At 36.5% G+C, this 23894-nt stretch overlaps 6 protein-coding genes and 1 pseudogene across 6 annotated transcripts; 3 read left to right on the forward strand and 4 right to left on the reverse strand.

The window, feature by feature from the left end:
- Nucleotides 1-4417: 4417 nt before the first annotated feature.
- LOC9308730 (E3 ubiquitin-protein ligase UPL5) lies at nucleotides 4418-8211 on the forward strand. The gene is made up of 3 exons (XM_021021979.1): nucleotides 4418-6486; nucleotides 7007-7599; nucleotides 7682-8211. The coding sequence occupies exons 1-3, from the start codon at nucleotides 4710-4712 to the stop codon at nucleotides 7943-7945; spliced, it is 2634 nt and encodes an 877-aa protein (XP_020877638.1). The 5' UTR covers nucleotides 4418-4709; the 3' UTR covers nucleotides 7946-8211.
- Nucleotides 8212-8348: 137 nt separating this feature from the next.
- LOC9308731 lies at nucleotides 8349-9294 on the reverse strand. The gene is made up of 2 exons (XM_021022091.1): nucleotides 8962-9294; nucleotides 8349-8721 (listed from the first exon to the last, which is right to left on the reverse strand). Exons 1-2 carry the CDS (start codon nucleotides 8974-8976, stop codon nucleotides 8497-8499), a joined length of 240 nt encoding a protein of 79 aa, XP_020877750.1. The 5' UTR covers nucleotides 8977-9294; the 3' UTR covers nucleotides 8349-8496.
- Nucleotides 9295-9780: 486 nt separating this feature from the next.
- Nucleotides 9781-11696, reverse strand: LOC9310851 (F-box/kelch-repeat protein At4g39550). The gene has a single exon (XM_002874738.2). The coding sequence runs from the start codon at nucleotides 11530-11532 to the stop codon at nucleotides 10375-10377; it is 1158 nt and encodes a 385-aa protein (XP_002874784.1). The 5' UTR covers nucleotides 11533-11696; the 3' UTR covers nucleotides 9781-10374.
- Nucleotides 11697-12817: 1121 nt separating this feature from the next.
- Nucleotides 12818-14555, reverse strand: LOC9310852 (annotated as a pseudogene).
- A 118-nt stretch (nucleotides 14556-14673) lies between these two features.
- Nucleotides 14674-16692, reverse strand: LOC9310853 (ER membrane protein complex subunit 3). Its single transcript, XM_002874740.2, has 8 exons — nucleotides 16440-16692; nucleotides 16244-16337; nucleotides 15832-15951; nucleotides 15702-15750; nucleotides 15401-15500; nucleotides 15227-15288; nucleotides 15085-15143; nucleotides 14674-14977 (listed from the first exon to the last, which is right to left on the reverse strand). Exons 1-8 carry the CDS (start codon nucleotides 16589-16591, stop codon nucleotides 14873-14875), a joined length of 741 nt encoding a protein of 246 aa, XP_002874786.1. The 5' UTR covers nucleotides 16592-16692; the 3' UTR covers nucleotides 14674-14872.
- Nucleotides 16693-16805: 113 nt separating this feature from the next.
- Nucleotides 16806-18195, forward strand: LOC9310854 (NHP2-like protein 1). Its single transcript, XM_021022087.1, has 2 exons — nucleotides 16806-17111; nucleotides 17828-18195. Exons 1-2 carry the CDS (start codon nucleotides 16884-16886, stop codon nucleotides 17984-17986), a joined length of 387 nt encoding a protein of 128 aa, XP_020877746.1. The 5' UTR covers nucleotides 16806-16883; the 3' UTR covers nucleotides 17987-18195.
- Nucleotides 18196-18603: 408 nt separating this feature from the next.
- LOC9308732 (transcription initiation factor IIF subunit alpha) lies at nucleotides 18604-21558 on the forward strand. The gene is made up of 10 exons (XM_021022002.1): nucleotides 18604-18707; nucleotides 18836-19036; nucleotides 19132-19284; nucleotides 19377-19522; nucleotides 19652-20028; nucleotides 20119-20237; nucleotides 20417-20548; nucleotides 20667-20879; nucleotides 20974-21198; nucleotides 21299-21558. The coding sequence occupies exons 2-10, from the start codon at nucleotides 18866-18868 to the stop codon at nucleotides 21389-21391; spliced, it is 1629 nt and encodes a 542-aa protein (XP_020877661.1). The 5' UTR covers nucleotides 18604-18707; nucleotides 18836-18865; the 3' UTR covers nucleotides 21392-21558.
- The last annotated feature ends 2336 nt before the right edge of the window (nucleotides 21559-23894 follow it).

The raw sequence follows: 23894 nt of genomic DNA on the forward strand, positions 1-23894 counted from the left end.
CATGTCAATCTCCTTTTCCCGTCCAATGACCAACCCTTCGTAATGTTCGATCATGTCGTTAAGTTTGCTATGAGCCTGGCATTATACATAAACCCGGGATGGCGAGTCAGTTCGCAGAATGGCAATGTAATAAAAAAAAAAAAACAAAAAATGGAACTAACCCGAGATGAGTGATGCGCATGAAGCAAATAGCGTTCACGAATCACAGGGCGCCATTTGTCGAAGTCTGGCAAGATCGAACCCGATCGGGTCTTGAAGCATCGGAAGACGCTGCCTTCTTTCTCCATAGCTGCGAAGAAGGAAGAGTTGTAAAAATCGGAATCTTAATAGAAACAAAAACGCTAGAGTATGTGTAAATCACCAAACCTGAAAGCGATTTGACTTGAGGGACAAGAACGGGCTTTAACCTCGAGGAAGCATCTCGAGATTCAGAATCCCCCTTTTTAGGAGGTACACTCCGAGCAGTCTTTTCGCTGTCGGGCTGAGAAGAAGAAGACATGTCAACAGGACGGGGAGGACCCATTGGTTCAGTAGGAGGAGATGATCGAGGTGAACGGTCAGTCCGGGCCCTTGATTTCTCCCTTCGCGGAGACGAGTCACTACGGGATGACTTGTCCATCTTCCTACGAACCAAATTCTTAATTGGTTCGTTGCTGAAATCGTCTCGGGAAGGACGAAGCAAATCACGACGAGGAGACCGCTCTCTCCGAGGAGAACGTTCGTCACGACGTTCGCGACGAGGTGTTAACCTATAAGCAGCAACGGATGTGGTTCCCTCGGAGCTGTTATCATCAACCAGCATGGTCCTGCTGTAATCTTTTTTGTCAATGGCGGCCGCAAGGAACGCCTTGTTTTCATCACAAGCCTCTGCTATCGGCTTGGAGAGTTTCTTACGCTGGGCAGTAAGGGCCCGAGCTGACATTCCCTGAGTTGAGGGAGGAGGCGGAAGACGATGAAGTAGATTGGGAGGACTCATCCTGAGTTTTCGGTTGGCCTCGACAAACCGATCGAGGGTGAAAGAATTCCAAAGGGTTTCCCCTTCAAGGATTGTTTTGAAGAAATTGACAAATTCTTCAGTCGGGAGAGTTGAAGCGATGAGGGCTGCGAAGTGAAACAACGAATTTGGTCAATAAAGAAATAATAATGAACAGGAAAGGAATATACGACCTAGTCTCTACCAGGTTTCGTAGACCACTTCGATGGGAGTACATCGGAAAGATTCCCAATCGAAGCAGGAGTTTTCTTAATTAGAAACCAAGGATGGTGCCAGTTTTCATCCTTGTTCGGGAGGTGTGAGATGACGTTTCTATTGGCATTTGGGTATGCCGAGAAGTATCCTGTTTTCTTTGATGAACTTCTCACACTTAGAAGTTCATTCAGCTCGGGGACTCCAATGATGTAGCCAGCCTCCGCCGCAACGGTTATAATCCCGAGGATGGTTCGGAGGAGATTGGGGGTTAATTGAGGTAAAGCAATCTCGAGAGCCGCCAAGAATCGAACTAGGGCTTCGGGAAGGGGGAAGGTCAATCCGCAGCCCTTGAAGTAAATTTCGTAAACACAAAAGTAGCCGACACGGTGGTTCTCCGGGGATTCCGTAGGATCGGCTATTTGCGCCTCCGCTATAATTCCAGGAGGAATTTGACAAAGCCCCTTTAATCGCTCAAGGGATTGAAGAGTACAGGTGGATTTGTAATGAGGACCGGCGATATCGTTAGGACGAGTGCATTCGTCATTACTAGAACGCCTCTCGTCGTAAGACGGAGATTCAGGTCTTTCAGAATCAGAAGTCATCAGATAAAAATGAAAAATTCAAGATCCGGCGAAGAGAGGTTCGGTGAAGAAAAGTAGAGAGAAGTTTTGATTAAAGCACAAAAGTAAAAGAAGGAAGTAATGGTGAAAAGAAGTTACCTCACACAAACTAATGATGAAACCGCCTTGGAAGTTGTGTGGGAAGTGGGAAGGTTTTTTCCCTTTTTAATAGTAAATAATTAATATACGGTCATAATGATGACAGATGTCAATCGGGTAAAAATGGCTAGTGCCGAAATTAAAGGAGTGATGAGATTTTCGGCGGGAAATCAGAAAGATTCTCGAGCGCAATCTTTGGTCATTTAAAGCATTTAAAGTCCTCCGAATTGGAATGACACTTCGAAGAACTTGGGGGGCTAATTGTTGGTGTCGGATCCCGCACCAGAAGTCCGAGACCAACCAAAGATTGCCACGTAGTCAAGATAATTGCCCATAAAGGATAAAGCCCATTGGACCCGTGAGCCGAGGGAACGGTCGAAGTGGTTGTCACCACTTCGAGAATCCGAAGTGACTGCACTGTGACATGAGTTCGGTGTAGAAGACACGGGTAAGTCGGTTCGAGGACAATTAGGCCAAAAAGGCGAGGCCCATGAAGATCAGAGTCAACTCAAATTCAAACGTTGAGCATTAAAGTCAAAGAATCAAAACGGACACATTTAAGAAGGAATAATTGTACTTAATTACTCATTTTAATGTCGTTTCTCTATGTATAAATATAAAGGCCAATGGCCATGTAAAGGGGATCTTCCTCAAAAGCAAGAAATACGATAGCAATTTTTGTAGCAATTTATAAGCCTTTTACGTTCTTATTTTTGTCCCTCAAGAATAATCTTTCCTACTAATAAAAATACTTGAGTGTGTGAATCCGACATCCACATTATGCTGCTAATGCTTGGTTATATTTACTAAAGGTCTAAATAGTAACTAAAAAATCTGGGTAAATTGATGAATCTAGCTAAAGTTTTAGTCATTTTCATTTTTGGCTAAATATAGCTAAATTATATTTTTATATGGCAACAACTGAATCTGCCGGAAAGTTTTGTCATTTTTGGTAGATTCTAGCAAAATAATTATGATTTTAACTAAGAAATATCGTCAAATAAATATGAATGATAATAGACTAACTAAAAAATTATAAAAATTAAAAGAAATAAAATTATCTAATGGTCTACTTAACTAATATATAAATAAGAAAAATATTTTAAAAACTAATAGTATTATTATGATGAGTAAGAACATACTTAAATTTTGATATTTTAAATAAATTTTAGCATAGTTATTTTAAATAATTTTGTTTTGTAAAATTTGAAATTACCTAAATGTTTTTAAAGTTATCCATAGTTATCCTAAATATCCAAACATGAATTCGACTCTTGTCCATAGGGATATTGATTTTATATATCTGAATTTTTCATATATTGTATATGTATTATTTGACATATTTTTGAAGAAAACTTTGAGGTGTAACTTTTGATATTCAAAATATTTTAGTTCAAATTGTGTACGCGCTATTGTTCGAATATTTACTCGAAAATGAACATATTTATGTGTGAGCTGAGTGTGAAACTGAATCTCGCTGAATTTGAATTTTTTTTACAAATAATGTATGCGGAATTCTTGAATCTACCAAAATTCGGCTGAATTCTATAGTTAGTTTTTATGCCTAAATATTCTTTCCCCTAACTAACTCATTCATTTTCTACGAGAATTCCAAATGGTTCATATTATTGGTACTATACATACTAAAGAACAAATACAAACACAATTTTTTTCTAAATTGTAAGAAATACTCTTTTTAATTAGAAAATAAGATAATAGGTAATAAAATTTTAGAATCTCCCAAAAACAATTTAATCAAAAGGTTTGATTCGCTGATTAACCCAAGCTTAAAAAATTAAAAAGTCCTCTATTTTTTTTTCTTTTATCAGATTAAACGAGGAACAATTTTAACTTATAACCATAAATGACATTTATTACTTAATTCAGAGATATATTTTTTAATAATTTCATACAAATTCAATATCTAATCACAATTAATTAAAATATACTAAAAAATAAATGTGAAAGCGTCTGTTTAACAATGGCCTAGAGAGAAAAATAAACATTTGGACTCTTGTATAAAGAGAAGAAAATCGTTCAACCAGTCAGTCAACGCTCTTTTGGTTACATCCATCAAAAATCGTTTATTATATGTCCCGTCATTTATTTTCTTTAAGGAATACAAAAGAGAACAATTTATATTATTGGGTCTATCATTAAGACCAATAAAAAAAAGAGTAAGCAAGTGATAAACTACAAACACAAAACCTTTCCTAAATTGTTAGAAATATATTTTTTTATAAAAAGATAAGAAATCTTCACAAAAACACACATAACTTTCTGTCTTTTTCTATAAAAAGTATGACATATTTTAGAAAGAAAAATAAAATTGAATAGGTAATGAATTTCATAATCTCCCAAAAACAATTAATCAAAAGATTTGACTGGGCGATTAACCCAAAGTTTCAAAGAAAAAGTAAAAAAAGTCCTTCTTTTGTTTCTTAATTGGATTAAACGAGGAAAGGATTTAACCAAAAATGACATTTAGTCATTGACTACTTAATTCAGAGATATTTTTAAAATATTTTTATACAAACTCATAATCTAATCACAATTAATAAAATTAAAAAAAAAATAGTGTGAAAGCGTTAAACGTCTGTTTAACGTAGAGAGAGAATAAGCTGTGTTAAACCCAGACGAAACCTCCGATCTTCTTCTCCTCTCCAATCTCTTCATCTTCCTCCTCCTCCTCCTCACCTCTGTACTCCGTTACGGTTAATTTTCCGGCGAAATCGATTTGGATAAGGTTTTGGCGAAAAACCAGAACCGATAGAGATAGAGAGAGAGATTCTCGTCGCTCGATGACTCTAAGCCGTTCATCAGCCGCCGATTCAACCAATAACTCTAACCGATCTTACTCCGCCGTGGCTGGAACCGATCATAAACGGAAACTAGACGATTACGACGCTTCGTCGTCTCCTGATTACGTCGGCGTTGTTGATTTTCTCCAGAAAATGAAGAAACACGAAATTGACGCCGATCATATGGCTGCGTCGGCTCAACAGACTTTGATTTCGTGGAGATCCGGTGAGAATTCCGGATTTAATCGGTCTCTATCTTCTTCCGGCGAGTGTTCTTCGTCGAATCGTCCTGAGTCGACTCGGTTACAAATCTTTGTGAGGATGATGTCTGGAGGTAAAACGATTGTGATCCACGCTGATAAAAACGATACTGTTGAGAAGCTTCATGAGAGAATCGAGTGGAAAACGAAGATTCCGGTGAGTGAGCAACGAGTTATCTACAAAGGTAAGCAGTTACAGTATGAACACTCGCTTGCTTACTACTCGATCGAGCAAGACGCTTCGCTTCAGCTCGTAGGGAGGATGCAGAGCACAGAGCATCCTGTAGCTTGGCAAACGATTGATGATATTATGTACACAATTTCGAGAATGTATAAAGGTGAGAATCTTCAATCCAATATAAATGAGAAGATTGTTACTTTCTTCGCTATGATTCCTGTGGAGAACGATGAATCGATTGCCAAGTATTTGAAGATTTTCTCGAATTCTTCGGTTCCTGCTGCGTTAGTGATGCTATATGCTTCTTCTTTAGAGAGGAATAAGTCTTGTGCTAAGAGTTCTGTTAAGCTGTTTTTGAGTAGCTGCGTAGCCTTGCCGAAGAATCAGCAGAACTATTGTTTACCGATAGTGTTAGAGTTTTGTAAAATTCTTAGGAAAGTTTGCCCTGATCAGAAGCTATATGTTACTTGCCGGAACACCTTGGGATCAATGCTGGAGACGTTTGATAACCCTCGTGGTGTATTCAATGATGGATATTCGACTTTCGGGGTGGAGATTTTCCCCTTCTTTACCGAGTTAACTGGTCTTTTGGTGAATGAGTTAGTTCAGAATTCTGGTCCAAGTTTCTGTGACTTTCATAAATTTTCTTCCTTTTGGCAACAGTTGAGGAAGGCCATTGAATTCAAAGATGCCGACTCGATTCCCAATGTTTTACCTCGGCGAAATACTCCATTGGAGGCGGAGATCAGACATCTTCATCAGTTATTTGGAAGCTTGTTGACGACAATGGACCTTTGTATGTGTAGGGTTGAGTCTGACAAAGAAGGTGGAAACAGTGAAACTGTATCTTCATCGTGGTCTCAATATCTATCCATTCTGAAGATTATCAATTCAATGTCTAACATCTATCAAGGTGCTAAGGGACAGCTAACTGTTATGTTAAATAAAAATAAGGTTTCATTCTGCTTCCTCCTTGTGAAATTTGCTAAAAGAGGAGATGACCACCAATGGGTCTTTGAGTATAAGGAAGCTACCAACTTTGAAGCTAGGAGGCATTTGGCAATGCTGTTGTTTCCTGACGTGAAAGAAGACTTTGAGGAGATGCACGAAATGCTCATTGATCGGTCCAATTTGCTAGCAGAATCGTTTGAGTACATAGTGGGCGCAAGCCCTGAAGCACTTCATGGTGGACTGTTCATGGAATTCAAGAATGAGGAAGCTACAGGTCCTGGTGTTCTACGAGAATGGTTCTATCTGGTATGTCAGGAGATATTCAATCCAAAAAATACCCTCTTTCTTCGATCTGCTGATGATTTTAGAAGATTCTCTCCAAACCCAGGTAAGCTTTGTGCCTCATGTTGTCTTTCTCATGACATCACTAGCCTAGATACAAGTGAATTTGGACCTTGCTTAGCCATTCCTATAGTTTCTTACTGTCTGGTATCCCGTTCGCTGATAATCATTCCTTCTTAGAATCCTCTGAACATATTTAGTCTGTCAGTATTGCATAGTCTATTGTTCCTGCCGCGCATCGTAATTTGTTTGGTGGTTATGTGAAGTAAACATGCACAAGTATACACTTTAAATATAAAAGATTATTGTGCTGTCATCTTAGGATCTATATGCTGAAGGGGTTACTAATGAACTTATCGGAATCTTATATTCTTACATAAACGCTTGATCATGGTACTTCTTTACTGCTTAATTATCTGAAGGGAAGCATCAGTGAGTTGAAATTATTTGGAAGCTATGTAGCCTTGGAAACAAGCTTTTGTGATGTCACTCTTTGCTCTAAATAGATATTTCCTGTGATGCTCATATCTTGATCCAGTAATATTAGATTTTTGTCTTACATTCAGCATCCAAGGTGGATCCATTGCATCCTGATTTCTTCGAGTTCACGGGTCGTGTGATTGCCTTAGCTTTGATGCACAAAGTTCAAGTGGGTGTGCTGTTCGATCGTGTTTTCTTCTTACAATTGGCCGGGCTGAAAATTTCTTTGGAAGATATTAAGGACACCGATCGAATTATGTACAATAGCTGCAAGCAGATTCTAGAAATGGATCCAGTGTTTTTCGATTCAAATGCTGGCCTTGGTCTAACATTCGTGTTGGAAACCGAGGAGCTGGGAAAGAGGGATACAATAGAGCTATGTCCAGGCGGGAAATTCAAGGCTGTCAACAGCGAGAACAGGAAACAATATGTCGACCTCCTCATTGAACGCCGATTTGCAACACCAATCTTTGAGCAAGTAAAACAATTTTCCCGAGGTTTCACTGATATGCTTTCAGATTCTATACAGCCCAGATCCTTTTTCAAGAGATTATACCTAGAGGATCTCGACGGAATGCTTCGTGGAGGAGAAAACCCGATAAGCATAGATGATTGGAAAGCACACACAGAATACAACGGATTCAAAGAGACCGATCGCCAAATAGACTGGTTCTGGAAGGTAATAAGTAAAAAACACAAATTCTTTGTTCGAATTTAAACTTTTAAACCGAGTTTTTAAATGTCTTTATCGGATTTTGTAGATTCTGAAGAAAATGACAGAGGAAGAACAGAGGAGTATACTGTTCTTTTGGACATCGAATAAGTTTGTACCGGTGGAAGGGTTTAGAGGATTATCATCAAAGCTATATATCTACAGATTATATGAAGCTAATGATCGTCTTCCATTGTCGCATACTTGCTTTTACCGTCTCTGTATACCGAGATACCCGACGATGACTCTCATGGAGCAACGCCTCCGACTCATCGCTCAAGATCATGTCAGCTCCAGTTTCGGTAAATGGTGAAATAATTATCAAAGTAATCTCTATCTCTCTCTCCCTCTCTCTATCTATCTATATCAATCTGATCTTTAGGGTTCGTAGATTGGTGCTTTTGGTGTATAGATTTAGCGTTATGGTCAAGCCTCTGTTTATGACCGAAAGAGAAAGGTGAAACCTTTCTTAACTTCTGTTTTTAACTTATGGATAAATTATTAAACTATAAACTTATGCCGAGGAGGATAAGATAAGTAAAAAAAAAAAAAGGTATCGTTTTGGCATTTCGTTATTCATTTTTGTGCGTTGGATTGATCGAATCATGTAAATACAGTAAGACTAACATTAGGGTGATTAACTTCGATTCGCAAATCGCCAAATCGATGTCTGCGTTTGTAGTTTGGTTCTTTTGTGTTTGTGTTAATAATTTGTGTTAAGAGGACATTTTTCTGTGTTAAATGAAATCAGATTACAAGAACGATATAAAGCTCTCTTATTATTGACCAAACTCTCTTAAGACCACCTCAATGGTCTCATAGACCACTTCAATGATTATATTAAAATAATCATTCCAAATCACCTTATATAGGTTTAGCATCTTTCTCCTCCATAGCTGCCGGAATTTCAACTGGTTTCTCCTCTTTAACCGGAGCTATCTCGGTTTCTTCAGTTTCATTCTCTACCTTTAGTACTTCTTCTCCTTTGATTTCAACTTCAACCGCGGTGGCTGAATCATCTGCATAAACGATTTCCTTAGGTGTCTCGGTTGATGTCTTCTCTTCTGTGTTTGATACTATCTTCTCAACCTGCAGTAAAAAATCGATCTAGCTTTACGTCATGAATCAGCCTTTATAGAGGATTTATAGATCAAAGCTAATGGTGATGGACTACTACTAACAAAATCTACAAAAACTGAGCTTTCGAAAAAAAACTGAAGACTATCACATGGTGATACCGTGATAGTATTACACTAGTACACATGTTTTGTTGTCTGAAAATACGGTAAGTTTAATTAGTTTTACATATGTCACATATGTCGGATTTACCTCAACACTAGCCATTTGGAGACTCTGAAGAAGAATAATATGGACAAAGGAAAAAATTGCTGAGTTTAGAAAAGGAGGAATAGTTATGAGTGAGTTTAGCGAAGAAGAGAAGGATGGTATTTATTATAGAGTTGATCTGCAAAAAGTAAGAACATACAAATAAAATAAAAATTGTTGAAGCATATTGAGGATGCTTGATGTGTCATATTTACAGGTAAGAAGAACATCACAAATTACAAGTGTGTAAAGTAAACTACCTTATGATGAAGTGTAAAAGCTTAATAATGTTTTTGTCAATGGACCATTTTTTTTTTAATATGTTTTGTAGTATTTCATAACTTTTTACCTATTTCAAATGATGATTATGTGAAAATGTTATATTTTGAATTTCTAAACAACAATGTCCTCCTGTGAACACTCTCCTTTTTAGTGAAATAACAAAAAAAAAAATTGTTAGTGAGTTGGTTCACTTGGACATATGTATAGATGACAATCATCTGTCATTATAAATTTATAATGCTTTCATTTTCATCTTTTTCATATGTATAGAAGTTTAATTCTCTCACGTAACTTCTTTATGAACTCTTTATTCCTTGTAGTTTTTTGGACCATTACTTTCAAGTTCCCATGTTTTGATATTCAGACAAATCTTTATACTACAAACGAATCATTCGATTCTTTTCTTCCTTTAGCTAGTTTTTTTATACTTTTGTTTCAAGAGAACTAAGAGTGAGTTTTAGTATCGAAAACATGGTTACATGTGACCAGAGCTTGTAAATAGTTTGTACTAATGCCCTTATTGTGTTATGATCAAAATTTAAACCCTATTGAGTGCATGAGTGAATCATAAACAAAAAAGCTAATAAAATTAAAATTCTGATTGGCAATACAAATGGGACTACATCGAATAAGAAAAGTATAAAATCTGTCTGATACAGAATAACATTTAAGGTTAGATTGTCATTTGTTTATATAAGTTTTTAAGACGCAAGCAAGCAAAGCCTTTGTAAAATAAGTGAAGAAATCAGTTTTGTTTGCTACATGATCAAACTCTCTTTAATAGAGAATATCTTCCTTCGAATGTGAAGAGAACTCAAACATGATAATGAGGCAGGAGTCGCATAATACAGAGGTAATGCTTTTGTTGCAAAACCAAAACCACCATTGTTTCTTTAAAACAGAGTTTTCCATTCTTTGTTGATGATCCTTGTAAGACTTTCAAGTAGGCTTTCAAAAATCTTTCGACTATTTTGGGATGCATGTACTACATTAACGCCAATGCCATAGTCCTCTACAATATCCGCCAAGTAGCAAAAAAGGCTGATCTTCTACATTATCCGCCCGAAGCAAGCTTAACTAAAATTCTTCCAGCTTCAACACTCAAGATTCACTACGTACGTTCGGTTCGATTCATCAAACAGTAGCAGAAAGAGCAAACACAGTTTCACAAGACACAGGGACTGTAAGCACCTCATCAACCCACTCGACCTTCCCCCAAATCTCTTTACTGTTGCGCCTTTCAAGTGAAATTACCGCACACCAAATCATCTTATTGTTGTAACCGGAACCGGAACGTAAATACTTGTTCCACAAAATCGCTATCTTTCCACCATATTCCACCGATCTAACAACACAATCACAATTGACTAACTTAGGCAGATCTTCCAAACCCTTGATATTCATCCATTTTCTTATCTTAAAGTCATACCATATGATTCCATTACGACTTCCATAACAATATAGCACGTTACCTATCACGCAATAAGAAACCCCTAGACATCCTAACTCCTCTAGCGATCTTATCTCTTCCCATTTACCTTCTCGTGGCTTGTAAACCACACCTATATCACCCCCAATCATGTAGATTCCTCCTTCAATCACTACGCTCTTGCTTATACTATATGTGCATCTCCTCCTTTCGAGAGGGGCCAACAATAAAGGCTCCCAAGTTTGAGTTTTTGGATCAAAAACTTCCATCCAATTTGATGATTCAAGGTCTATGCACCTTCCTGCTACATATATCTTTCCATCAACAACATTGGCATGTGGATAATACTGCTTCACCCGCATGCTTGGAGCCTCATGCCAAGTGTGAGTCTGGCAGTCTAGGATTGATACGCTAGATGGACCGGATCCGCCAAAGTTGTAAATATTAGAACCAACCGCTACGAGACCTAAATCTTGCGCATGAGGATAATTTGAAGTTGGGACTGGAACCAAAAGGTTGCAACTTGACTTGTTATTATTGGCTACGGTTCGATTATTAGGTTTTAGGGAGAGAGTGAACCAACGTTGGTTACGTTCAGGAGGGAAACGTAAGCAGACATAGAGACAACTCTCTGTACGACCTAAGAGTGACCTAGTCTTGTAAAGCTCCGGTGAAGCAATGAGTGATCGAAAGCTCTTAGAAACTAAGGAGAGCGTCCCGTAGTGCAATCTCGAAACGCGGGCTAAGCAGCTCACTAACACATCATCAGGAAGTAAAGGAATCTGTGACGGATTCTTTTTCTGCTTCTTAACCAATGGCTCTTCGCCGTTTGTGGTGGCCGGAGATGTTGGTGGAGACGACATTAGCAGTTAGATTCACCGAAATTTGGAGATTATAATTAGTACATAGAAAAACGAAACCCTAAAGATTAATCCCAGTCTTGGGCTTAAGCCCATAATTAGAAACTTATGCTATTAAAGAAAAAGAAAATCTCCTTTCTTACTTTTGTGACAAAGAAGTATCACAAATTTCCAGCTAATTATTGTTCATAGTCCTTTCGTTATTGTTAATCTTGAAGCTAATTACGAAACAAATCTCGAGTATATCTCTTATCAAAGTTGTTAAATGTCTGTGCGTGTTTGTTGTGATGCAAGAAAGGACATCGAATTAATTACTTCAAAGGATTGATGCTTAATTATTCTTTGCTAGTTCTTCTATACATGATAATATTCAACAAGAAAAAACTCTTGTGTCATCTCTCTGCTGAAACATGTTTTTATGTTCTTATTTCTTGACAGATATAAACCAACCGAAAAGAACATCAAATCGTTTTCACCTTATAGCCACAAAACCAGTCATCTTTCAACCACAACTAGCCAATTTTAGAGGACTAAAGAATTCTCAAATTTGTCAATTTACTTGTAAAATCTTAATAATGTTTTTGTCAATGGACCAAAATCTTTTATGTTTTGTAGTATTGATCTAACTTTTTTTTTTTTTTTTTTAATAAATTTTTTACCTACTTTAAATGATAATTATGTGAAAATGTTATGGAACTGATTGGTAACAAATAGCTGTACAAATTTTTAGCTGATAGCTGGAGCTGTAAGCTTTACCGGAATAGTGCAAAACTGTATAAAAGACCTGTACGAGAAATCTATACAAAAAAGCTGAGAGTAAAACTTTTAGTAACGCTTTTGATAAAGTTTTTGTGATTGGTAAAAATAAAAGTTGTACCACTTGTAGTGCTTTATTTTTGTGCACCAATCAAAACCTATATTTTGAGATTCTAAACAACAATGACCTCCTCTGAACCCTTGTCTTAACACAAAAAAAAAAAAAATGTCCAAACAATAAATAAAATTCTGTTGATAAGTTGGTTCACTTTTTGGCATAGTTCACTTGGACATATATATGTATAGATGACAATCATCTGTCATTATAATAATGCTTTCATTTTCATCTATTTCATATGTATAGAAGTTTAATTCTCTCACGTGATTAACACTTTATTCCTTGTACCATTACTTTCAAGTTCCCATGTTTTGATATTCAAAAAAATCTTTATACTACAAACGAATCATTCGAATATTTTCTTGCTTTCGCTAGTTTAATTTTGATACTTTTGTTTCAAAAGAGAACTAAGAGTTAGTTTTAGTATCGAAAACATGGTTACATGATGATGAGGCAGGAGACGCATAATAATAATACAGAGGTAACCAAAACCACCATTATTGTTTCTTTGTTGATGTTCCTTGTAAGACTTTCAAGTAGGCTTTCAAACATCTTTCGACTATTTTGGGATGCATGTACACTAACGCCAATGCCAAAGTCCTCTACAATATTCGCCAAGTGGCAAAAAAAGCTGATCTTCTACATTATCCGCCCGAAGCAAGCTTAACTAAAGTTCTTCCACCTTCAACACTCGAGATTCACTATGTTCGATTCAATTCATCAAACAGTAGCAGAAAGAGCACACACAGTTTCACAAGACACAGGGACTGTAAGCACCGCATCAACCCACTCGACCTTCCCCCAAATCTCTTTACTGTTGCGCCTTTCAAGTGAAATTACTGCACACCAAATCATCTTATTATTGTTGCAACCGGAACCATACTTGTTCCACAAAATCACCATCTTTCCACCATATTCCACTAATCTAACAACACAACCGTAATTGGGAAACTGAGGCAGACCTTCCAAACCCTTCATATTCATCCATTTTCTTATCTTAAAGTCATACCATATGATTCCATTACGCCAATAATAACAATATAGCACGTTACCTATCACGCAATAACAAAACCCTAAATATTGTAAATCCTCCAGTGATCTTATCTCTGCCCATTTACCTTCTCGTGGCTTGTAAACCACACCTATATCATCCACAAACATGTAGATTGCTCCTTCAATCACTGCGCTCTTGTTTATACAATGTGTGAATCTCTTTCCGAGAGTGGCCAACACAAGCTCCCAAGTTTGAGTTTTTGGATCAAAAACTTCCATCCAATTTGATGATTTAGGTTTTACGCAGCTCCCTGCTACATATATCTTTCCATCAACAACATTGGCATGTGGATAATACTGCTTCACCTGCATGCTTGGAGCCTCATGCCAAGTGTGAGTCTGGCAGTCTAGGATTGATACCCTAGATGGATGATAGGATCCGCCAAAATTGTAAATATTAGAACCAACCGCTACGAGACTCGAAGAGTTCGCAACATATGAGGATTATGTGAAGTTGGGATTGGGACCAAAAGGTTGCAACTTGACTTGTTATTATTGGCTACGGTTCGATTATTAGGTTTTAGGGAGAGAGTGAACCAACGTTGATTACGTTCAGGATGGAAACGTAAGCAGACATAGAGACAACTCTCTGTTCGACCGAAGAGTGACCTAGTCTTGTAAAGCTCCGGTGAAGCAATAAGTGATCGGAAGCTCTTAGAAACTAAGGAGAGCGTCGCGTAGTGCAATCTCGAAACGCGGGCTAAGCAGCTCACTAACAATTCATCAGGAAGTGAAGGAATCTGTGACGGATTCTTCTTCTGCTTCTTATATAATGGCTCTTCGCCGTTCGTGGTGGCCGGAGATGTTAGCGGAGACGACATTAGCAGTTAGATTCGCCGAAGATATGGGGTTTAGGGTTTTACTAAGACGCATACAAAAATCAATTAAACAATTTTCTGTGAAAAAAGTAAACCGTCACACTAATCCCTGAGTCTCAGCCCATACTTATAAACATACAATTAAAAAGAACTTAAATTGGATAATTCCCACCCATTACGTATTTAACCCAAATAGCCGATCGGACGAACCGATCTGAAAATCTCGGTTCGGTCCCATTTGGTTCTCTCGGTTCTGTTAAATATCTCAGGCCTCTAGACCACTGATCATACTAGAATACCAAAATATCTCCAAACCTTACCAAACTAAACCGAAGCCATTACATTCTCGTAATGCACAGTAAACCTAATCGTCGTACCAAACTAACCGGAAATAAATCGTCGTACCATATGGAGAAATTTTTCATAGAGAGGTGTTACAACAAATGAGAAACGAAGCAAAAAGAAACAGAGCAGAATCTACCAGCTGAAACACAAGAAATCACTGTTAAGACTCGGTTTCAAGTTTCAAGTAAAAGTAAAAGTTTCTACAGAGTTTGAAGTAAACCAGATGTGTCTGGAAATCTTATCGTGTTTCTCTCTACTTCACGAGTTTTCTTAATACAGATTCTGCGCGTTGCTCAAATCGAGGTAGAGCCCATTCGTGCTGAATTATGTCAAGACCATCCTTCTCTGCACCCAGGCTCTGATCAAATTTGTAATGCAATGATACCGAATCAGGTAAGGTCACAGATCGAAACTAAAAAAAATTGAACAACACTTAGCAGTCAGATTCATATATATTTTGATTACCTTTGATGCATCAAATCCAAACCCACCCATTTGCATCATACGTTGTGTGTCATCAATCGCTGCATACAAAGCAAACGTAAACCATTATGACCACATTTTAGCTTTTGAGGAATGTGGAGCAAATTAGTATGCGACAACTAACCATTTTCATCTCCGAGAATGAGACTGAACAAGCCTCTTAATCCAAACAAGTTCAAGAAGTACCTGAAAAGTGACAGAAAAACTCGTAAGAACAAGAGAAAGGGCAATATCCAGAAGCAATATCGAAAATCTGAAGAGGACCACACAAAGTCCTTTGTGTAACTTGGGTACTTACCAGGAACGACTACTCACGTAGCTAACATCGACAGTGCTCAAGTCAATGCCATTCTGTAACATTGATCTGAACCTCTGAGTTAGTGGAAATGGTATCTTCGCTGCAAGATAAACGAAGAATACTCAGATGCGCTGGAAATGATCAAACTTGCAGAGACTAGAGATTCAAGGAGACTATTAACTCGTGCTCAAATAACAGCAACGTAAGTTACATAACAGCCAGGTATAAATCAAATTCATGATTAGCGTTTATCAAGCGACAAAGTAAAATAATTGCAAAAAAGTTTGTTTAAGAAATAAACCTGCAACAAATCCAGAGAAGAAGAAGTTGACCCATGCAAAAGTGAGTGTCTGCAAAAGAGTAAGTTATATCAGTTTCCGACAAAACTAATATCACAAAGACATAGATGAAAATTTTCAAATTCAATCTACCTGAGGAATAATCATTGAAAGATTTTTCTTCATCATATCCATGGCCATGTTAGGATCAGAAAACATGGCAGCTTGTGGATTTTGAGCTTCTCCCTTGGGAACATGTAGCAAACCATTCTCCTACAGCAACCAAAACACATAGCTTTCTCACATTCCATATCCATCAATACACTCATCAGACACTATAGAACAAAGAGACAATCAAAGAAAGACGAAAGTCTACACAAATTATCACCATTTTACATGGTTGAAAATTGCTTCAGATTAACACAATCCCATAACGCTATACACATTGAAATGTTTCAATCCTTTTAAAAAAACTTCGATTAACAAAGCAAATCACTAAATGTCAAATCAAAATCAGAAACCATGACAAGACCAAATGTCAAATCTTAGAAAAACCATTCATTACCTCATTGCTAAAGTAGAATCTCCGAGTACGGAATGATCTCGGCGGGATAAAATTAGCACCAACTTTAAGATTCCGAGCTCTAATAACAACTTGCCTAGAAAAACAAATCAAATCGAATCAGCTAACAAAAACTCAGATACATACTTCAATTCTCCGCATAGAGATCACAATCCAGATAACGATGAAGAAGACTCACCCTTCTTTAACCATCTTAGCATCAGGTGTTGGAGAAGATCGCATAAGCTTAGAGACAAAGTATCTCAAAATACCGATGAGAACCATCACAACAGAGAGTGGAATCAAAACCCAATCTCTGATCGCCGTATCCAGAACTAGATCCTCCGCCATTCTAAGCCCTAATTATCTCTCTCTCGTCTTCTTCTTCTTCTTCGATCTTCTCTGGTGAAGCAAAACACGATCTGAGAGACTCTCTGAGAATCTGATAAATTAGTGGAAATATCTTTATTTATTTTTATTTGAAAAAAAATCTGAAACCTTCTGACTCAAAGAGAGGCTTTGATGTGTTCCCTTTTTAAAACCCTAATTCGTGGTCTATTAAACCCAAAACTAAAACCCTAGCGTCTTCTTATTCTTCGCTATCGGCTTCCTCTGAGAGAACTTAAAGAACTCGAAGAAGAAGATGACGGTAGAAGGAGTGAACCCTAAGGCGTATCCGTTAGCTGATTCTCAGTTAGCGATAACGATTCTTGATCTTGTTCAACAAGCGACGAATTACAAACAGCTAAAGAAAGGAGCTAATGAAGCTACTAAGACATTGAACCGTGGGATCTCTGAGTTCGTTGTTATGGCTGCTGATGCAGAGCCTCTTGAGATTCTTCTTCATCTTCCTCTTCTTGCTGAAGATAAGGTATTCAATTTCTTCTTATCCTATCTTTCTCTTATGAATCTTGATTAGTAGTTTCTATGGCTCTGGAGATGTGTCAACAAGGTCAATATCTCTTGCAAGTTTGGTACTGGTTTCACTTGTTATCTCATGGGAAAGATTCTGATTATGTTAGACTTTTATATCTAAAAGGATAGATCTTTTTGGCTATTTGACTTTAATTTTTTAAGATTGTAAGTCTAATGTTCTGTCTTAACTTAGCTTTTATAACCATCTAATGTTTTGAGATTGTAATTCTAATGTTCTGTCTTAAAGATGTTCTAATGTAGCAATCACTTAGTTGATTGATGATTGTGTAGATCTTAGTTTTTGAATGAAGGAGACTAATTCAATTCAAGATTAGGATATGGAATATCAGGACTTTAGTTTCTGGGTATCGGACTCTGTTGATTGATGAATGTTTAGTTGAAAAAAGGACTCATTTGTTCTGTATTAACATAGCTTATGTAATTAGTTTAGTCACTGATTCTTGGTCTTAAGATATGCAATATCAGTGCCTTAGTTTCTTGGTATCAAACTCTGTTGATTCATGAATGTTTAGTTGATGTTTCCCTTTTCAAGGTGTTTTTGTCTAGTTGAATTGGGCAAATTATTTGTTTTCAGCAAATCTATTTCACAAGCAACTTTCTGAGTCTGTTACTTACTATTTGTTCTCTCTCTTTGTCTTTGAATTGTTGCAGAATGTGCCGTATGTGTTTGTGCCATCGAAACAAGCCCTTGGAAGGGCATGTGGTGTAACAAGACCGGTGATCGCTTGTTCGGTTACATCGAACGAGGCTAGTCAGTTGAAATCTCAGATTCAGCACCTTAAGGATGCCATTGAGAAGCTCCTGATCTAGATTTTTGGTGGTAATGAATGAATGAATGATGGGTCTCTCCATTTATGAAGAGGCTTTGACTGAAGTTAGTTTGTGCAACTTTAAGAAAAAACAAAAAAAAACTTGTGAACGAATCCTATCCATTTTGAAGATTGTAATGCTTTTTATTTGAGATATTTGTGTTGGTGCAAATGCATTTTTGAACAACAACAATCATTTTAAATTGAGTTTCTTAATTTTGGTTATTGGTTTGGAACTTTGGTGACTTGCAAGGAAGAATCCATCATCAAAAGGATACAGATATCCTCTTTTACTTAGTTTGGTGTGTTTTATTAAATATATAATGATTTTACAACAAATATGATTGTTTCAAAATTTAATGGGTCCATGTTTTAATATTTTTTTAAAAATGAATATTTCAAATAATGGGATGTAAATTGATTATACTAATTGAGTCTGAAACTACTTTATATGGTGTAACTTTGGATATGGTTTAATGAATGTTGCAAAAAAAAAAAAGAAGTTTAATGAATGTTATAAAGTTGAGACCCAAAAATAAAGAAATAAATCTAATTATGTAATCTTATGAACATCTTTGTAATAGGGCAAATCAGACTTTTAACATATAAGCAGCATATAACCTCCTTTCCAGAAGAGAGACCCCAAATTTCACGACCGAAGAACAAAACGTTAGCATTCATTCGCAAACAAAAATTCTGAATTGCAATCTCAAATCCGAAAGGTAAGAAAAAACCCTAGATTTCACCACACAATCGTTGATTATAGCTTCGATTGCTTCTGTGATCATCTTCGTAATTGGATTTTGAAAATCGTGAAACCCTAAATTCGTTCATCTTCTTACGGTTTCAGAAAGAAGACGATACCTTGGATCGGAACAGTATGTCGAACTGTTTGCAATTGAAACCGGCTTGTATGGGATGTGGATCACAATCCGATTTGTATGGAAGCTCTTGTAGACACATGACGTTGTGTTTGAAGTGTGGTAGAACCATGGCTGAGAATAAAGCTAAGTGTCTCGATTGTGGAACCGTCCTTACGCGGTTGATTCGGGTTAGATTTGTGTATCTCTTTCACTCCAATTTCAAACAATTTCGTAGTTTCTGAAGAAAAATTTGATGAATTGTTGTTTGGGTGAAATTTTTTAGGAGTATAACGTTCGTGCTGCGGCACCGACGGATAAGAACTACTTCATTGGTAGATTTGTGACTGGTCTTCCTAATTTCAAGAAAGGTTCTGAGAATAAATGGTCTCTTCGTAAAGATATACCTCAAGGTCGTCAGTTTACTGATGCACAACGGGTAAATTTGTGTTTTTTGTTGGTTCATACCAATCATTTTGGAGGTATTTACAATGCTTATTAGTTTTGTGTGGATTCTAACTTTTTTTGTAGGAGAAGTTAAAGAACAAACCTTGGATCTTGGAAGATGAAACTGGACAGTTTCAGTACCAAGGACATCTTGAAGGCTCTCAGTCTGCTACTTACTATCTCTTAGTGATGCAGAACAAAGAGTTTGTCGCGATTCCTGCTGGTTCTTGGTATGGAGAATCAAATTACCGTTGCTTCTTCTATTTATATGTTTAAATTATGCGGTAAAATCTTTGGATGGATCAGTTTTGTTATTATCTAACTTCTGATTTTTTTTTTTTTTTTTTTTATTGTGTTAGGTATAACTTCAACAAGGTTGCACAGTATAAGCAACTTACTTTGGAAGAAGCGGAAGAGAAGATGAAGAATCGGAGAAAAACTGCTGATGGGTATCAAAGGTGGATGATGAAAGCTGCGAATAATGGTCCAGCGTTGTTTGGGGAAGTGGATAATGACAAAGAGAGTGGTGGAAGCAGCGGAGGTGGTGGTAGGGGTCGTAAAAAGTCATCAGGTGGTGATGAAGATGAAGGAAATGTCTCTGACAGAGGGGAGGAAGATGAAGAGGAAGAGGCATCGCGGAAAAGTAGACTTGGACTTAATAAAAAGAGTAATGATGATGATGAAGAAGGTCCAAGGGGTGGTGATCTTGACATGGATGATGATGACATTGAGAAGGGTGAGTTGTAATTGATATATGGATGGACAGGATTGTTCTTCGTTGTTTTAACAAAACTGCTGAAATGTCTTTAAATTTTGATTTATTCAGGGGATGACTGGGAGCATGAGGAAATTTTCACCGATGATGACGAAGCAGTCGGTAATGATCCTGAGGAACGTGAAGATCTTCTGGCTCCTGAAATTCCTGCTCCTCCAGAAATAAAGCAGGTCTGTATTATTTACTATAGTAGTTCACTTGCAATGTACAAGTTTCTGTGAAACTAAATATAAAATTTCTTTTGGTAATCCCATTTATAGGTTATCCAAGTTTCAATGATTACTAAACACTGGATTGTTGAGTCTTTACTATCTATGAGGTCGTAACTTTCTTTTGACTTCTCTTGCAGGATGAAGATGATGAAGAAAATGAAGAAGAGGAGGGAGGGTTGAGCAAATCTGGTAAAGAGTTAAAGAAACTGCTTGGTAAGGCTAATGGTTTGAATGAATCTGACGAAGACGATGATGACGATTCTGATGATGTAAGCCCTCTTCAATTTTCGACATATTTTACTTCTAAACAAAAAAAATTCAATTTTCAAGCACACTCATATGAACTGGTTTGGATACACGCAAATCATTCTGAATGTCATTTCTTAGGAGGAGGAGACAAACTTTGGTCCAGTTACGAATTCTAAACAGAAGGAGGTGGCGAAAGAAGAACCTGTTGAAAATGCACCTGCAAAACCTACACCATCTGGACCTTCTCGTGGAACACCTCCTGCAAAACCATCTAAGGGAAAGAGAAAACTAAACGACGGCGATTCTAAAAAGCCTAGCAGCTCTGTTCAAAAGAAAGTGAAGACTGAAAATGTAAGATTCTTGGTTGCTATGTCTGAAAAAGAGTTTATCCCTTGTGTTGTCATTTGATTTCTAACGAGCAGGTTTTTGTAATCTTCGTAAGCAGGATCCGAAATCTTCGGTGAAAGAAGAGAGAGCAAACACAGTTTCCAAATCCAACACACCAACAAAAGCTGTGAAAGCTGAACCAGCTTCAGCTCCTGCAGCATCATCCTCAGCTGCGACTGGGCCTGTGACTGAAGACGAAATTCGCGCTGTTCTGATGGAGAAGAAGCAAGTCACTACACAGGACCTTGTTTCCAGATTTAAGGCAAGACTTAAGACCAAAGAGGTAATATTTATTCTCATTCCTTCTTGAAGTGACCATATGGGTTTTATGTGAGCTTATTCTGGACAAATCAATCGATTGTTATAACGGTGTCCTTTTACAGGACAAGAATGCCTTCGCCAATATTCTGAGGAAGATCTCAAAGATACAGAAGAACGCTGGTTCTCAAAACTTCGTCGTTTTGAGAGAAAAGTGAGGACTTTACTATTTTCACAGCGAACTCTTTAAAAAAAAAAATCAAGATCTTATGAGCTAGTAAAAATAAGAATGATTTCTCATTTCTTGATTTCAAATGTTTAAATTTGGACCGATAATGAAAACTACTATCCAAACTTTTCCCAATGGGACGAGAATTTTGGGTAACATGATGGGACCAAGAGATTTGGATAGTTAAATTCAATTCTCAAATGGTAAAAAAAAAAATTTGGAATAGATATTTCGGGAATTTTCAATATTTTATTATCACAAAATATTGGATAATTTTTATGAATTTTGTAAAAACTATATAAACGGGAAATACTGATATTCCGTCCGACTTTTTAATTCAATTCCAATCATTTACCTATTAGACTAAAATAAACATTCTTAAACAGATAATAATGATTTAAAGAGAACGAAAAATTCTTAACCATAAAAGCCCAATAGTACGAACCATTCTATTTATCTTATTCTTTTTTCTCTTTTATTTTTCTTTTTTAAGTTGCGAATCCTGTTCTAACCGTCAACCACGCAAGATGGAACATGTGACTGAAGACGAACTCCGCAGTGTTTTAATGGAGACAAAACAATTAACTACACTGGAACTTGTTATGAGGTTTAAGGAAAGACTTACAACCAGAGAGGAAAAGGATACATTTGCCCATATTCTCAAGAAGATCGCAAAGTTACAGAAAAACGCTGGTTCTCTAAAGTATTTTCTTGTTTTGAGAGAATGAGACTCTGCTTTCTTCAGAACTTGATCGTTTAGCTGTTTCATGATCTCATGTGAAATACCAATCATAAGAATCTTTTCTCGTTTCTTGTTTTCAGAACTGTTTAAACCGGGCCGATTTGGTTCTCGAATGTAACAACTTTTTTTTTTTTTTCCATAATCGAATGTACGTAACAACTAGGCCTGGGCGTTCGGGTATCCGTTCGGTTCCGGTTCTTTCGGTTCTAGAGTTTAGGATCCATATAAGAACCAAATAATTTGGTTCGGTTCCGGTTCTTTCGGTTCTGAAGTTTAGGATCCATTCGGATATTTTCTTTCGGATATTTTTAGGTATTTTGGATATTTTTGGGTATTTTCGGATATTTTTGAGAATTTTTTTGGATATTTTAAGTATTTTTAATATATTTTCCAAATATTTGTTGGTATTTCGGATATTTTTGGTTATTCAATCTAAAATAAACTCATATTTCGGATATTTTTGGGTACCCGAAATATTTCGGTTCGGTTCGGTTCCAGTTCCGGTTCTTTCGGTTCTAAAATTTAGGATCCATTTAAGTATCTTAAAATTTCGGTTCGGTTCGGTTCTTTTTGCTTCGGTTCTTATTGTTCGGTTATTTTGCCCAGTCCTAGTAACAACTATCATGCAAATTTTACTCTGATTTAATAGAAGTTGCAAAGACCTAATACTTTTAGCAAACTAATGCACAAAACAAAAATGAACAAAACAAAATTTTATAAAATCTTCACCACTTTGTTCTCCTTCATTGGGTTTTTGGCTTCTCAATCTTAACGTATATGGAAGAACTCCTATAAAAACTATTTTACCTTCGGGTTCCAATCTCGTTGCTGAGCCCGACAAAACATCAAGAAAGTGTTTTCCAAATACGAGTTATTTACAATGTCTTGTAGAAAACACGGTCACGGAAGTCGGAACCTACAGATGGTTCCAACAAAAAGCTTAACAACATATGACTTTGCAATTTGTTTGGCTGAATTGTCTTCTGTGTGAATGTAGTACTTGTACATCGGGGGAATGCAGAGAAGGCAAAGGATCAAATCCAGCTATGAAATTCTATTTTATGGTTAATTAACTAGTGTCTAAAGTTAACTTATATATTAACACATCTGAAAATTATGAAAATATATATCAACAATGATGACATGAGATATTTTCGATGAAAATTAATTAATTAATTAATAGTTTGAGTTATTATATAATTTTTCATTTTGTGGTGATCAATATGTACCAAAAATATAATTAATTTAACACATGTGATCATCTAATTAATATAAAGTAATATTTTGCCTAAAAAAATGGGTTATATTTAGCAACAAGTCTTACAGTATCTTACAGAGTTTAAATTAGCAAGCTTACAAGTACATGCACCAAAAAATGTCTAATAGAAATTAAAATTGAGACATATAATTTTTATTAAAAGTGATATATATATTTCGAAAGAAACCAAGTTAGCTTTTTTTTTTCTAATGTCAAATAATCATATGTCTAATTTTAGTTTACTTTAACACGTGTTAGAATTCAATAACCATAAATCTATATATGTCATGATAACATCAAACTATGTATTAACCAAAATTAGTGTTATTTAGTTAAGACAAAACATATTCAATTAATCATTTAATTGTTAATCTAATGATATTTATGAAAGAAAATCGTATCTGTTTATAATCACAAGCTCTTAATTAAAACTACAACTTATTATCGTTATATCTATATATACATTTTTGGATGACTTTTAGCAAATAAATC

Source organism: Arabidopsis lyrata (genome assembly GCF_000004255.2).
Source record: "Arabidopsis lyrata subsp. lyrata unplaced genomic scaffold ARALYscaffold_6, whole genome shotgun sequence".
Classification (NCBI taxonomy): domain Eukaryota; kingdom Viridiplantae; phylum Streptophyta; class Magnoliopsida; order Brassicales; family Brassicaceae; genus Arabidopsis; species Arabidopsis lyrata.